The sequence below is a fragment of the Zonotrichia albicollis genome, chromosome 2, assembly GCF_047830755.1.
Source record: "Zonotrichia albicollis isolate bZonAlb1 chromosome 2, bZonAlb1.hap1, whole genome shotgun sequence".
Taxonomy (NCBI): Eukaryota; Metazoa; Chordata; class Aves; order Passeriformes; family Passerellidae; genus Zonotrichia; species Zonotrichia albicollis.
In genome coordinates this window covers 9120971-9137825 of record NC_133820.1, presented here as the reverse complement: position 1 = coordinate 9137825, position 16855 = coordinate 9120971, and the positions used below count along the sequence as shown (strand labels likewise).

General features: G+C 40.1%; 1 protein-coding gene across 8 annotated transcripts in view; it reads right to left on the bottom strand.

Annotated features, from left to right (window-relative positions):
• Positions 1-16855, bottom strand: part of ROBO1 (roundabout guidance receptor 1) — a 682041-nt gene that overhangs the window by 104890 nt on the left and 560296 nt on the right. For all 8 annotated transcript variants that reach the window (XM_074532705.1, XM_074532691.1, XM_074532716.1 and 5 more), the window contains one exon: positions 8882-9039. In XM_074532705.1, the coding sequence (XP_074388806.1) occupies positions 8882-9039 (158 nt within the window). The remainder of the gene's footprint in view (positions 1-8881; positions 9040-16855) is intronic.

Below are 16855 nucleotides of genomic sequence, written 5' to 3'. Positions count from 1 at the left end.
CTCACTACTGCTGGGTGAAACAATACTGAGAAACCATAGTTATGCATGTCTAATGCTCAACTTTTTAAGTGTTAAGAAGACAAAAACAGCTGGGGTAAAGGACATCACTGATGCAAAAGAAAATTTTTCAAAATTGCGAAAAAAACCAAAAGGAACAGATAGTCTAGATAGTCTTACAGCTCTGGGGTCAAATATGATCAGCAATAACTGGTTTTAAAATGCCAGCAGATGAATGACCATAGGGAGCCTTTTAATCTAACACGGAATTATGATGAGTTTTAGTTCCAGTACTTTTGGTTAGTGTAAACACCATCCATAAATCTGATAACCTCACACAGTGGATGACACTACTACTGAGGATGCCCTTGGGAACACAGGAGGTCAGTTTGGTCTCAAATGCAAAATCTAGCCACTGTGACAGCCAGCACAAGCCAACAGACCCTCGTGTTCTGCCCAGCCCACAGATGTTTGATATTGAGCCACCTTTTGCCCTGCTCATGACGCTCCTTCCCTTTTCCCTGATTCCAGAGACCATCATTACCCTTTGGAGACGTCTGCTGGGAAGACATATCACATCAAGTGTCATGGTTTACCTTATGCAGCACAGAAGACTCAGGGCTAATAATGAGCCATTTAAACCAATTAGAACAATGCTGGGTATTCAGCATGACCTGAACACTTGAGACTGGTGGGCTTCTTCCACACCATTTTCTTACAGCAAGTGGAGAAAGCACCTCAAAGAAGCATTTGGGACAGATTATGTGCTCAGAGGACAAGGCTGGTGAGGGAGTTGGAACAAAAGCCTATGAGGAATGACTGAGGGAGCTGGGGGTGTTTAGCCTGGAGAAAAGGAGACTCAGAGGTGACCTTATCACTCTCTGCAACTCCATGAAAGGAGGCTGTGGTCAGGTGGGGTTGGTCTCTTTCTCCAGGCAGCACTAGCAGAACCAGAGGACATAGTCCTCAGCTGTGCCAAGCGGAATGTTAAGGAAAAGATTTTACAGAAAGAGTGATGAAGGAATTGAAGAGTGATGAGGAATTGTGTGCCTGCAGAGGTGGTGGAGTGACCATCCCTGGATATGTTTAAAAATAGAGTGGATGCAGCACTCAGTGCCATGGCCTACTTGAGGTGTTGGGGCATGGCTTGGACTTGATGATCTTCAAGGTCTCTTCCAACCTAGTGATTCTGTGATTTTGAAAGAGCTGCAAAGCAGGGAACATCCACATGGGCATTTTCAGGCCATTTGCCTTGGTTTGGCACATGGATGGAGACATCAAGCTCCTTCTGCCCGCAGTGCCGGCGCGCTCGAGCCCGTCTCGCAGCAGGGCTCGTTAGCCTGGGCTCGGCGCCACCTTAACCACTGCCAGATGGCTGCCACAGCCAGCCCACAGCCCACATCTGCCCGACAACATCTGCACAGCCACACTCCTCCCAATGGCAAACCCGAAACGCAGGCTGCCAGGGGAGAGCCTTGTAAATAAGTCAGGATTTCCAATCCACACCAACGTGTGGAATTTGAGCTCTCGCTCTCAGCAGCTGTGGTCAGGGCAGCGAGCTGCTCGTGGATGTGTTAGAGATGGGAAGTTTTGTTTCAAAGGGCTGAGTATGAAAAATGAAGTGAGGATGGTCAGACTCCAAGTAGGATGGAAGAAGAGAGAGAGGAAAATAGATACAGAAATAAAAGACTGTGTGATATTTTAGCCCAGGCTATTAATCAGATTTTCTACAACCTTCCAAGGTGAGTGTGGTCCTCTGCAGAGGTAATGTTTTTTATGGCTCAGCCAAAACCCCTACAAACAACACATAAAACAATGTGACAAATGATAATCAAAGACTAATGGACCACTGAAAAGAGCAGCAGAAGATACCCTGAGAACCCTTTGTCTTAACAGAGAGTGGTTGTGCAGATGTGGAAACATGAGTGGTTTAGACACAGCAGGGGAAGAGGCAAGCATGCAGAGAGAAGTGAGGGCAAAAATGGGAAAGGTGTCCTCATGATAATGCAGGAGACAGCGCAAGCACTTGGCATGGAAAAGAAGGGAGAGGTGATCCAGAAAAACATCTTCAAAGATTTCTGGAATGTGGAGAGCAAAAATATTTCAGCAGGAGCAACAAGGACCCTGAAACAGAGCTTTAAGTGTGAGCACAGAACAAGAGTGTCACATTTTGGAAAAAACAAGGAGAAGAAACAGAAGGATTTAGAGGAATTCTCACTATCCTCTGGGACAGCTGTGTGGTTACAAATTGTTTTTCACAATTTTTTACATTTTTTTTCCCTCTTGGGGTGCCAAGTTAATTCACAGCAGCTCCAGCTGTGTCACCTGTGGAAATAATATTAAGAGCAGAAGAAATATAAATCATTAACAAAAACTACTCTTGATCCTTGAGGAAGCCACCATTGTAGGGATCAAGAGATGAAGTAAAATGAGAGGTAGAGTGGGAAGCCAAAGCTCCCAGGGAGTAAGAAAAAGGACTTGGAAGAAAGGAAATTGCTGGGAGGCAGCACATATTGGGAATCAGAACAAAAAATACACTTCTCTTTCTAACCCTCTCGGGGCCTATAGGAAATTGCTTCTTGCCCTTTAATCTGCCCCAAAAAAGAAAAACAATTAAAATGAAATAAAACCCTGAACTGTAAGTCCTTGCTCCCTACCTTCCCCTCACCCCCATTGCTTGGAGGGCCATGCACCCAGGCCATGATCTCTCATGCAGCTCTGCACAGCACACACAATATTACAGCCTTTACAGGGGTGTGCATTCTTTTGCTGTGTATCTGAAATACCTAATTTGGGGAAACGAAGGTGTTAAGAGATTAATGACCAATAAATCAATGAAAAAGAGAGGAGGCCTGAAAAAAAAAAAAAAACACAAAAGAAATAAGGATAAACATCTTGAATTAATTTGGAATGGCACCACAACAGTATGGTTTCTGTCAGGAGCAGTGCTGTAGTAATGGGTTAAGACTGTTACTCCACACAAAATGCCCCAACAAATTCAATCTTTTTTTTTTTTTAATTTCTCTTGATTCACATCTGCATTGCAATTTTTCCCTGCAATTTAACTTTAGAAAGAAAAACCTCTTCCTAAAGAGGGAATTAATTTCTGGTCTTTCCACTGTTCCCTCCAATACTAACAACACTTTCTCTTTTCCTTTTTAACTGACAGTCATAGCAATTTCTTCCACTTCCTTTTTTCTCATGATCAAGGTCACGTTGGGATCCACCTATGTAGTTTTAAACTTGCCAAAGCACGATGAGGCAGAGACTGGTCCCACCAAGAAGGAATTAAAGCAGCTCTCCTTGACAATTCATTAACAAAAAAAATTGGGGAAAGCACATGAAGCATCTTCCTGTGGAAGGTACCATTAAGGAGGTTGTCCTGTCACAACAGAAGATCAGAAGGCTTTGTTTTCACATTTTGAAAAACATTTTCATCACACACTCATGTAAAAATAGCATTGTGTAAGATCCAATAAATGCTGAACACTGGTGATGTACTATTTAAGGGCGAGGAAAGGAGATGGGAATTGAAAATTTAAGTTGCAACTCATCTAAAATAAGAGTGTAAGTCATTCAAAACTGTTGATGTCACAAGACAGCTACACAAAAAAGGAATGAAAACCTGTATGCATTATTCATCTTCTAACTTTGATCTTTAAAGCTAAGAAACTTGAACAAGGAAAGATAAATGGCTTTTCAAGCTTTTTCTTTTAAAAATCAAATGAGGATGATTCAGGATAAATGAGAGATAAGAGTTAATACGAAAGAGAGGGGGAAATTGCAATCACAGTGCTGCATGGAAGTTTCAATGCAAAGGCTTTGCTTTTTGTGTTCAATTACAAAGGATTTCTTTCTTAGGTACCAGCATCCTTTTTCATGTATATGTAAAAGATTTTACCTATTAAAATTTCATGTTCAGTATGCATAGCTTTTTTCTTCTACCACCTATACCATGACTTGATGTGAACAATTAGGAGGCTTTCTGAAGCAGGGGCTACCAGTGAGCATGGGGCAGGAACAGACTCAGCTGTGAAATCCTGACCTCCAAACCTGGCTCAAGCATCAGCTTGGTCTGGAGCTTATGCAAGATATGTACAATTTCTCCCACTGGGAAAGCACTGATAATTACAGGCAATTACAGGCACTCTGACTCTGACTGCATCCTGATTTCACTGAGGTTAGTCAATTATGCAGGCATTGCTGCTAAAACATAAGACAAATTGATAGATCCAAAAGCACACGGAGGTTGCCCTGGAAGAGCCACAAAACCCTCTTTGAACGCTCTGCACTCCTGAGAGTTTGTAATTATTGCCAGTTTTTGCCTAAAGACAGGCTCAAGGGCCCCACCATCTTGGCTAGATTCCTGATGTCAGCATCTTACAGAGACAGCTGCATTTGGGATTCACTGAGCAGACAGAGCAGCAACACAGCTCCTCGAGGGAGGCTCTGAGCAAGCGTCACACAGGCAGGCACTACCATAGCCACCACAAATCACAGCTCACCAGCCATTTCCAGCTACAGCAAAGCCCAGGGAAGAATGCCTTGGCTTCACAGCATGCTGCAGGAGGGGTTGCTTATCAAGCTTCCAAATTGTTACCTCCACACAAGCAGGTATCACTAATCAGGTGACAGAGACAGGCTGGGTGGATGCAAGCACACATTGTGAGATGGAGGAAATGGCTGAGGAATGAGGTGAAAATTTGGTGGGATGTGTGTTAGGAAGGCAGTGAGAACACCATTTGGAAAGTAGTGGGACATTTCTGGGGTACAGCAGGAAGGGTACAGGGTGAGAAGAGAGTGAATGGAGGCACACTGAATTCACAGGCTGACAAGCAACCAACACTGACTGTGATTACTGGGAGTGCCTGAGCAAGTCATTGCTAATGGCACTCGCAGCCACTGACACTCTGCCAACTTCATCCAGACAAAATACATTTGGAAAGGCCAAACCCAGTGATTACAGCAGTCAGCAGAAACTCCACTGATTGCACTTCCTCCCCAGCCTGAGGGAATGCAAACTCACAGCTTTTGGCACCAAGGTGACACACGTGGCCATGTCCTAATGATGCTGTGCTGCCATGCAAAAAAGATGGCTAGACTGATGGGGCTGGGAGCAGGGCTGTTCCTGGGGAGGATACCTGGCAGCCTGGAGCCCTGGCCTAGATCCTTGCTCCAAGCAATGGGTGGGTCTATGAACTTCACCAGTGCCAAATGTGTGAACAGCAAGAAGGGCTGGAAACAGAACCAGGAACTTCCACACCCTGCTGCGCTCCCTTCTCCCTCTCTCATGGACAACACCTTGCACCTTCCTTCTCCACCAAGTCTCAGCTCCAAGAGGAGTGTCCCACAGCCTCTCCTAGTGCAGATGGATCATGCAAGAAACTGGAAAAATATATTTGAGCTTTACACTGCTTGCAGTGAGAAATTAGAGCTATTCACTGCACTGAGCTGAGGCACCCTTTATTACAGGAGCGATTCCTGTTCCACATTAGGAATTAACTAGGTGAGAAAAACTACCTAGGTGAGCATGGAATCATACTAGTTCTTCTCTGTCCTCATGATACCTTTAACTTAATTTATTGAATTAGAAAACAGTTAAGTGTCTGCTTCTCAGGCAAGACTGCTCCAGCTTCATTTGTAATATCTGGAGAGGGATTAGACATGTCAAGCATTTGCTTTCATACCACGGTGTATAGAACACACATGAGGAAAATCACGTTGACCCTCAACGCACTCCGAAAATATAGACAACACACTCAAGAGTAGAGAGAAAAAATACTTTGGTGATGATTCTTCATCAGGGGCACCCAGCAGACATTTGTGCACTGAAGAGCCTACACAAGTCTCTAAAACTGGGCACCACTGGGAGAGCTGCGCTCAAATGTGTGCTTCTATAAACCCCTTCACAGATAGCTCTGCCCTCACCCTTAACTTTCATTTCCTATTTGTTCCATTCCCTAGCTTATACCTTAAAAGACATACACAGATTTTTCTCTTCATAGCACATTTATTTGCCCCACAAATGGACCAAAAATATGAAAAGACTGATTTTTGTTATCTCACCTACATAAACGCATTGATTTCCTTAACTCTACTCAGGACAAAATAATATTTTCTTTTTATTGCATTCCTGAGGAAGTCATGCCTTAACTTAGATCTTATTTATCTACATCTTTTGCTTCAACCTCTCAGTCAGAAACAGAGCTTCCAGCTCTGTTTTTCTGGCATTAGTACTCACTCTGAAAAGTCCAGATTTCTGACTCATAAATGACACTGTCATTGCAGAGAAAAAAAAATGCTTCCATATATTAAAAGTAAGGCTGCCTCATGGAGATAACATCTTCTTGAAGAAAGTATAGATACTAATCAAAAAAGATGTCAAGCATCATGCCTTATTCAGAATAAGTAGAGTCTTAATGTTTATTTTAAATCTCTTGCCAGAAAGGAAAGCATTAATACAATGTGCTTCATGCAGCCTTTGACACTTACAGAACTCTTAAAATTGTAATGAACCAAAGATCAACAAACCTATAAGAATGAAAACAACTGGAAATGCTTTAGAAGTGGAGCCACTCAAGCTTTTCCATTAATTAAATGCCCACTGGTATTACATATGCATTGAACACCAAGACATATAGGTTGACATTTCCTGATCTGCTAATTTCATGGCTTAAAAAGAGGAAAGTCACACTTTCCTTTACAATACAAGTTGTATTATGGAAATTTACTGCCACTGAGTCAATCAAAATTTTGCCACCACATGAAGGTAGGTGCTTGTCTTAAAAATAGACAATTATAAAGAGAGAAAAAAAAAGAAACCTGTCACTTAAACCCTGTAATTTCATCCTTACTTCAGCTTTTGTACTCCTCTAGGTTTTTTTCATTCCTGTTGCCAAACTGAAATAGAAATGCCTTTAAGGAGATAAATGAACAGAAATGGAATTATTCTAAGTCAAGTTTCACAATTAGCATTTCATTCCCATCTGCCCTTCAATAAATTGTCCATTCCAGGACCCAATCCCCACTCCCCTCCCAGCCACCAGCAAGATCATACAGATGGTTACTGCAAAGCTGTAAAGAGGTACATCTGAATGCATATTTACACACTTGGCAAGATCCTGCTACAGCTGTAAGAGGATGCAAATCTGCATTATAATGCTGCTTCAGGCTCTCTGGCCTGTGTCAGGGAGCCCCCACGATATCAATAGTGCTGCTGAGGACAATGCCAGGCACATATGACACAGCTAAGCTGGGCTGTGGCAGCTCTGTTAATTTACACCTCTGGAGACAAACCCTCATTTGGGCACCTGAAACAAGTGTGAATCTACACCTACATCAAAACTCACTTTCATTTGTTTGCTTCTGAGAGGTGACTTTGATAACAAACAATAACTCTGCCAGATGACGCTGGTGAAAGAACACTGTGTGGGTGAGCATTTGATACAAACACCAGAAAATAAAACCAAACTGAGGGGCTTCATTTCATCCTAAGAAAAGCTTTAACGACTCCAGGTGACATTGCCAGTCAGTGATAGCTACCCTTGTTCTGGGTATCTTTGTTCTGGCAGCTGGAACAGTTTTCATCTATAACAAAAGAAATGTACTTAATAGGCAACACCTGAAAATCCCCTGCAAGAATAAACTACAGCAATAAAAAATGCAAGTTTAGAAAGCTCTTCCTGGAGGAAAAAGAACAGCATAGGTAGCACTGGAATCTTCTCTTTATCTCAGGTCAATTGACTTGTCACGGTTGGAAGGAGATTTGAAAAGGAAATTGCAAGTTCTTAGCAAGTATGATTGGAGGAATGGAGTTAATAGCCAGCAATCAGTATGGGTTGGGAAGGGTACTTAAAAATTTAAATATATGCATACGCCACAACTGCAGAATGCCTGGGCTTTGTGTTTGTAAAAAATAAATGGAATAACAGGCAATTTCAATCTCAAACCAAAATGGTAATTTTATACTTAGGTTGCTGGGGTCTGAGAGTACTTCCATTAAACATTTCCCTCATTTTGATGTGATTGAGGCATGTAAATGGTATGTGCCTCTAATCCTGCTTTACATTAGAAATCTTTCCAGTACCAACAGGACAGTGTGTGCTTTCAGATGATAGTTTCTCTCATGTAGAAAGATATTTCTCCTATCACCACATTGGCAGCAAATAAATGACTTTAGAACCTCATTTTTCACTGCCATTTCTGCAAGATGTTTAGGCTCATCAGCTCACTGTTTCAAAAGGATAGTTTTATGATTTGAGAAGCTGCTTTATCCATACTCTGGAATAGTCATGCACTGTATTCAGCAAGTTACAGATACAAATGAGTATGACAACACCTCTAATGAAAAAACAGATTTATGTAAGATGGTGGGATAAGCCATTATCTCTCTAAAGAAATGTGTCTATATCCCCAAACCCTTTTAATACTTTCTAGTACAAAACACAACTTTCCTGCATGTGCTATTTTCAGCAGAATTACAAAAGATCTCACCGAGACTACTTGTAGTTTCTCTTTCCAACCAAAGGCAGATATTACAGACTGCAAAAATTTGTAGGTGGATGAAAGGTATGAAAATTATAGGACAGTGATGAGTACAACGAATTTCATTTCCACAAGCTTCTAATTCTTCTAAGGAAGAGAAGAATATAGGTTTTGCACAATCCTCTTTAACAAACAAATGCATACCCTGCAATGAAGTGCTAGGAGATGAGAGGTTACATTCCAAGCTAAATGCAAACTAGCCCTTGCCTGTGAAGCAAGGAGAGGACACATCCTGGAAAGGACAGCACGGCCAGAGATGCCCACAGGCTCAAGAGACAAGAAATTAATTTGGATTAGATGATTCTTGTGTTGTTTGGAAAAAAAAACTTTTTATGCTTACTGTAATTCTCTCATCTTTGTCATCCAGAGGGGTCCCATCTTTCTTCCATGATATAGTTGGCTCTGGGTGACCTCTTGGGGGCTGGCACTCCATCACTGCAGGTTCCCCCACAGCTACCATGACATCTGAGGGGTTTTGTCTGAAGTCATCCCGTAGAACTGAAAGAATAAAGGCAACGAAGCAAAAAATTACTCAATAATATACTAATAGTGCAGCAAAGTGTTTTGTATTGGCCTTTAATGGTGCCTGTTGTCACTGTATTTCACATTAACAAACAGATCAGTTAATCAACAAATTGTACCCATCCCTGAATTTAGGGCAAAATCAATGACCTAATAAAAGTCCCAGTTCTCTGATGACGTTACAAATCATTAAACATTTGCCCAGCCTTAGCCAAACTCATCTTTGCAATCTGGCTTGTGTCTTTTTAAGAAAAATATTAAAAACCTTTCCTGATCTCTGGTAGTTGTCACTGAGCCTAAACCAGGACCACATCCTTTATTTAGAAGTCGATTTTGCACCTTTTGTCAATTACCACCTTTGCACACAAAGAAACATTTTTATTGTGGCTTCATTACTAGTATTTGTTCTTTCTCATAATTTGGCCAAGCCCAGGCCTAGGAAACTCTAATTTCCTCCAGTCATCCACTATGGATTTTATCAATAGCTGTGTGATTATTTTTCTTTCTGGGAAAGTACAGACATCATCCTGTGCTCACCAGACCACTACACAGGGACATGGTTTAAAGGAATAATGGCATTTCTAAGCCTTGCCAAGTAAGTGGCATTAGGTTTAATCTAAAAATAAATAACTCAAATGATAACAAACAGAACATTCTAGTCCTCTCCACTGCCGCTCCTCCATCCACACTGAACAAAGGGTAGAGTAAGGGAAAAGCACACTGCACCCAAAGGACTCTCAGGATTTTTACAGAGCTGTATGTCACTCTTGCTACCTGCAACAATCTTGTGTCAACAGTAAATAATGCCAAGAAGCTGCAGAAAAAAAAAAATATATATATATATCCTCCAAGCCATGGACCCCAGATGCATGGACGTTCACTAGTGAACAGGGGTTTGGCTGTTAATGCTGCTTCAAGGGGAAGTGAGATTCATTGTCAGCTGTGAAGGAATGTGGTTGTTCCTACAAATTGGCATGCACAGGGCTACCACAGAGCCATCCCTCTCTGTAAGGCCTTTCGTGCTCTAAAGTGCTCTGAGGGCAAATGGGTCACCTGCTCTGGGACAGAGGTATATACACCTTCCTCATAACTGCTTTTATTGTAATATAATACACAACTGGGAAAGTTCCACACTGATACACAAGTGTAGGCAGGAATCAAAAACAATAAATAAAGGATATTTTGCCACTTTTCTAGCTAAATGACATAAATTCCAGAAATAACAAAGAATATCTGTATATCAAAAAGACTTATATAGTACAGATCTCACCAAACATTTGAATTTACTAATCCCCTTCCACACTGAAGCACTCACATTTCTCATATTTCAGTTCAATTACTGAAATTTCTGGATGCCCTGGAAACAGGACATAGTGATGCTCTGAAAGAGCATAGTCAAGGATAAAATGTCTCTATCACATTAACAATACAAACTAATAGAACAGAATTATAGGACTTAAAGAAGATACTATAGAATCATTTAGATTAGAAGGAGCCCCTGGAGGTCATCAAGTCTACAACAATATGATGCTTTTGAATGACCATGTTCTCTTGGACATATTAGGTCTCTTCAACAGACATAGTGTAAAGAGTTTATTAAAAAACACAACCCAAAACCCAACACAACAAATCAAATGTACCTATTTCTTACTGTACAAAAGCCTGAAAAAACATGCTGCACCTAAGATCAAAGTATTTATCTTCCTAAAACCCAAGACTCATGGATATTTTCCTTCTACGAACTTGGGAGAAATTGAAAATATTTTCAGCTATAACATCACGTTTTTAAAAAGGGGAATGATGTAATTTTCTGTTATTCAGAAAGGTAAGTCAAAAGACCAATCCTTTAAACTCCCTTCTGCTTTCAACAAAACTTTATTAAGTTCAACCCACATTCTCTTACATCTTCCTTACCATATTCCCTTATATATTGATGCACCAAAATTGCACTTCGAATTAATTTTTGGTCATGGAAGTGTTAAAACATTACTCATGTACACTGGAAATGTTACATATCCTTGTTCCGCTTATACTGAATTTGGTGTTAACAGCCAAAGACAATTTCTTGTGTTCCCAAGAAACCCTCAAGCCATCCAGACATGGATCACTATAAATCACGTAGTGCAAATGGATAGCTGGACACTGCCTCTATTGAAGTCCAAGAATTTTTTCTACTGAATACTTTAGAGACTTAATCTGGCTTGGAGCCACTGATCATATTATTACTTTTTTTGGTTTTCTTCCCACTTTTTCAAATTAAAGAACATTAAAGAAGACACAGAAATTGCCCTAAGTTACTATCCCCTCCCTCCCATAGATCCAGCTCCCAGTGCCAAGAGCACATGAAAGTGCAGAAGAGTTTATTTGCTATGCCACAATTCTATTGCAACACAAAAAAGAGGTGCTTTGACCATGAGTAAGAAGCTTCTTATTACTGCTGAAGATTGTATCACTTGGATAAATTTAAGAGACATATAAAAAGAAGCAGCCTGAAGTTTAAAAAAATTAAATCAAGTGATCTTAATAAAGCATAAGTGCTTTTCAAGTCTGAAAGACCTCGTAACCTAAGAGAAAGGACTATTAGACAGCACCTCAGATGGCTTTAGCACCTTTGAAGCAACAAAGAAGTCCAGTACTTACATAATAAAACCAAATTACTTCTGTAATTTCTACACTCCTTAGTCTTATAATAGCTTGACAAGCAAAGTACCTTGCCTGCAAACCAAGACCTTTCACAAATTAACCAGTTCTAAATAGAATGCCTAGGAGCACATCAAAGGTCCAGGCCACAGATACTTCAAAACAAGTATTTTTTTCCTCATTTTCTATGAATTATTTTGGCTCTAACATCACATAATGAAATACTAACAAAATATAATCCATTAGAGATTACTCCACAGATAGTCATCGTAATTATTTTTGCAGCTGTAAAGCAGATACATGTTCTGTTTTGTTTGCCTCAGGCCCTGGCAATCTTGCATGAAGTTATAAATCTAAAATTTTCATCCCTTACTGAAAAAAACCCTAACTTTTTCTTTCCTGTTCTTCATAGTCAAGGCTTACTGTAAATTGAGAAAACATTTCCTTTTTAATTTATATTAGAAGTATACTTTGCAATCCATGACAGTGAATGCTTTTTGTCACTTAATGGTGAAATTTCACCTCTTTCTACATATATGCAGCTGGAATAAAAAAAGATATATTAAGAAGACATTTGAATTTTTTTTTCCTCTTTTTTAAAGAATCTTCATAGATATAACATTCTCCTCCTCATTTCTGCCAGACTTTGGTTAAGGTTTTCTATCATTTCCCCTGATATTCTCTGAAATCCAATGAAGGATTATTGCAACCATCATCACAGCACAGCTGGGACAAGCCCATGATCTTGCTGTGTGAATTTGCTGAACTATTCAGGTTCAAAAGCAACTTTTGTAGCTCCACTCAAAAGTCAACTGCTCACACAACTACTTCATATTGTGTGCTCTTCAATCCACTAAAGTTTTACTTTCCCCAGAGAATCTTTCTCAGGGAAGAAGGGAATTGGTAACCACTTGAGGATAAATTTTTACCTATAAGCAACATACATTTTCATTGATAGGCAGAGATGGGACCAAAACAGTCCTCTGCATAATGCAGCACTCAGTGCTTTTTTTTCTTAAGTTCTATGTTGCCTTCTATGAAAATGAGTAGGGAGACACTACAGGGTGAAATGGGAGGAAGGTAGGCAGGATTTTTTTGCCTATATAAACTGTGGATAATTCAGAAAGGTTACTGTTGCATTTTATCTTTAAATAACTGTGATTTGAAAGGGACATATAAAGCACAAGATAAAATAAACCAACCAGAAAGTTCTAGTCAATACTTGAAAAGAATGAATTTGTAAGGAACACATTAATTACCATCAGACATTGTGGATATCATGCCTTAACAGGTTTGAGATCTGGAAATCAGAAAATTTCCTGCAAATTTTGATTACAGGTCTGTTCCAGTCCAGACGCTTCCAGATGCCAGATCAGTTCAAAGCAATGCACCAGAATATATCTGGGATTTCTAATCAACCAAGATCAACCAGCCACGGTCACCCAGTGAACAGAGGAAAAGGGAAATGTTGATGCTTGTGCTGCAAATTTCTGAATCAGATCAAGGCAATTTTAATCCATTTTAATTCTTATAAAAAGGCATCACTCAGACTTGCTTCCCATTAACTCTCTTGCACCATCACCACAAAACACACAATTTTACAAGTCTGCTTCTTAGAGAGACTGGTGAGCCAAAGTATGGCACAATTATTTAACTGAAGACATCTCAACAAGCTCCACTCTTTCAGCATGAACATAATTTGAATCTTTTTTTTTAATGTGCCACAAAAATGGTGGAAAAACAAAGTGAAATAAACAGAAGAAATGATCATCACATTTCTTTGAACAACTAGACCTCAGCTAATAAGAAAGTTTCCAACCCAAACAAACAAAACCCTCCTGACATCAAACAAGCTAAATACAAACCTTAGTGGTCCACTGCCCTGCCTTTTGACTAATTTTGTTAGAAGTTGTAATAGATTTAAATTTTTTTAAATATGCACCAATTCTGCTATTTTCATTACTTTAAATAGATAAAAAGTATTTTTATGTTTCTCTTTTCCTCTCCAACAATAGAGCAGCATTTCCAAACTAAGTTTCCACCTAATACTTCATTTGACTAATAAAGTATGATGAAGAAAACAAGAAAAATGAGAGCTTGCTTTGAAAGCCCGTAAGATAAGGAAAACAAAAATAGGATTCAGGAGGTTATATAAATCTTCTAATCCCATGAAGCTGTAATCAAAGAGAAACTAATTATTGCTTAGTCAGGATTGAGTTGTTATTCAAAAACAGAGCTCTTCCTGTAATTTAGGATCAGCAATGATCCCTTTTCCCCACTACCTACTAAACTTGTAATTCAAATTTACTGAGACACACCAGACATTTTTGGCATTCAAATATAAGATGGTTGTCAGTTGGAACAGTGCTTCAAACCAGGTGCTTAATTTTAATTACAACTAACTTAAGCATCAGCCAGAATTATGGTACCTTGTTTAAAGACTTTGCTGGCATGAAATTTATACAGATGTCAGGATAAAATTTTTAATACATGCATGCCAGTAACAGGAAAGTGTTAGAGCACCTAATTAAGCAAAAAAGAAACAAACAAAGGTATGCATTATCAAATTTAAGTCAACCCATGTGTTACCATATTATATTTTAGACCTCATTAAACTGTTACCTGGTTTGACCAAAAAACTTGATCATTTACAAATGAGAAGTAATATTTCTGAAGAGACCTCCCTAAAAGTCTCCATGCAGCCATAAAATGTTAAAAACTTATTCCCTGAAAAAATGCTTTCTTTTCCTTTCTGGAGGTGTTAAAACCAGGTCAACATTGGTGTTAACTAAAATAAATAGTCATTAAAATGGAACAGAAGGAGTAGAGCTATAAATAGTCAGAAATTACTGTTGTGATCATCTAACAAGACCACTCATGTATTGCAGGCAATAATTCCATGCAGTGACTGAGTTCAGCAGTATAAAAGTATGGAAAGCTTCCAAAGATGTCCACACTTCCACAAGGCTGCAAGAGGCTGGAAGGCACAGCCAGCATGCCCAGGGCTCCTCACTTCCCTCATTTCCAGCTCTCTGATGTTTCCCACTTCCAGCACTCTGACCTCTTGCTACCCCTGCTCAGTCAGACTGAGCCCCTACCGCAGGTAGGCAGATGCCAATCAGTTCAGCATCACATCTCTGATACTCTCTCAGCCTTCTCTGAGCCTCAAAACCCAAATGAGCGCTGGACACGTGGCCAGCGCTCTGAGCACAGCCCCTCTGTGTGAGAATTCACAGCAAACAGTTTCCAGAGGAGGCTGCTGACTGTAAAGATGCTGATTCTAAAGCAATGAGCACCACCTGACACCAGCACAGCACAGATCCACCTTTAATCCTTGCCTATACATTTATGACCACACATTCAACATCATCTGTTCACACAGTGCTGTCATACTCTGCTCTACAATCTGCCCATTAGCACACTTTACCACCCTAAAGTCTGAAAAAACAAAAGCATTTTAAAATCAAATGGCTTTTTGCTTTGTAGTCACATGTATTTGTATGAGTTAGTTCAGACCTTTACCCGAGTCTAATGTTGTAATTGAGATCACAACATTATACATATTTCTATTTCAAGATCTCCTTTAGTGAAAGAAAACATTTAAAATTAAAACCCCTCAGTAAAACAAATGTATTTTTTCTACATTATTACCACTGAGATGAACTAATTTAGTTTAAACAGCTGGTTCATAAATACTTCCTCCATGATATCACAACTGAAGGGTTAATGAATGCAAGAAAATATATCAAAAGGCCTTTCTTTTAGACATTGAAACAATTTAAGAACTGCCTTCTATTATTATGCTTGTTCTCATTTTGTCAATGATTTTTCAATTTTGGTAGACATTGTAAGAGGCATATAGAAATTTTAACAGTAATTTACATTTGGAAAAGGTAAGAGTGCTGAAGAACAGCACTTAACTTGAATGAATGAAAAAGAATTACTCAAAGAATTAATTAAAGAGTGAATGGTATATACAGAATGCTTTAGTTCAGAAAACCTGCAATTCCTACTACCCAGCAGAGTAACAAAGAATTTCCAGCCATGGGAAATAGCCTCTCGTCAAACACACAGATCTGCTAAAGATTTTACTGAATCTTGTACCACATTCTGCTGTAAGAGCATTAACAGATTAAAGGTGTCAGAAAGCAGCATTAAGTTCGTGTTACCAGCCTGTGTAATTTAGTACAACATTATTAGCACCACCTGGCTTATGACACCAGCAGAGAGCACTGACAGTCAAAGTAACAAAGAAACGTGGCTTTGTTTTAGCTCTGACAAACAGAACCAAGACAACAGAGCTAAATATAAGTGACAGATGTAGAAAACAGCAGCAGTGAAATCAGACCACACTTCTAAAACATTAACAAAATATACTGTCTCCATTACTGAAGCCTTTAAGTTGTTTTAAAATGGATTCTGTCAAAAAAATTGTGGCTTTGGTTCATTGTTTTTTCTCTGCCCAACCAAACAGGAGCGGGGGGTGCTGGCTGACAGCAGCTGAACATGAGCCAGGCTGTGCCCAGGTGGCCAAGAAGGCCAATGGCACCTGGCCTGAATAAGGAACAGTGACCAGCAGGACCAAGGGAGAGACTGTGCCCCTGTACATGGCAATGATTTTATTCGTATGTCCAATCTTGGGCTCCTCACTCCAAGAGATTGAGGTGCAGGATTGTCTCCAGAGCAGGGCAGCGGAGCTGGGGAAGGGCCTGGAGCACAAGTGTGATGTGGAGCAGTGAGGGAGCTGGGGGGTCTCAGCCTGGAGAAAAGGAGGCTCAGGAGAGAGCTGATCTCACTCTGCAGCTCCCTGACAAGAGGGCACAGCCAGGTGAGAGCTGGGTTCTGCTCCCAGGTAACAGGACAGGACAGGACAAGAGGAAATGGCCCCAAATTGTACCAGGGGAGGTTTAGGTTGGGTATTAGGAAGAAGACTTCACTGAAACGGTGTTCAGACATTGGAAGATGCTGCTGAGGGCAGTGGTGGAGTCACCATGATGGAGGGATGTAAAAGCTGTGCACATGCGGCACTTGGGACATGGTTCAGTGGTGAAGTTAATGCTGAGTTAACAGCTGGATTCAGTGAGCCTAAAAGTCTTTCCCAGACTAAACCATTCAATGATTCAATACAGCATCATCAAATTAGGATCTTTGT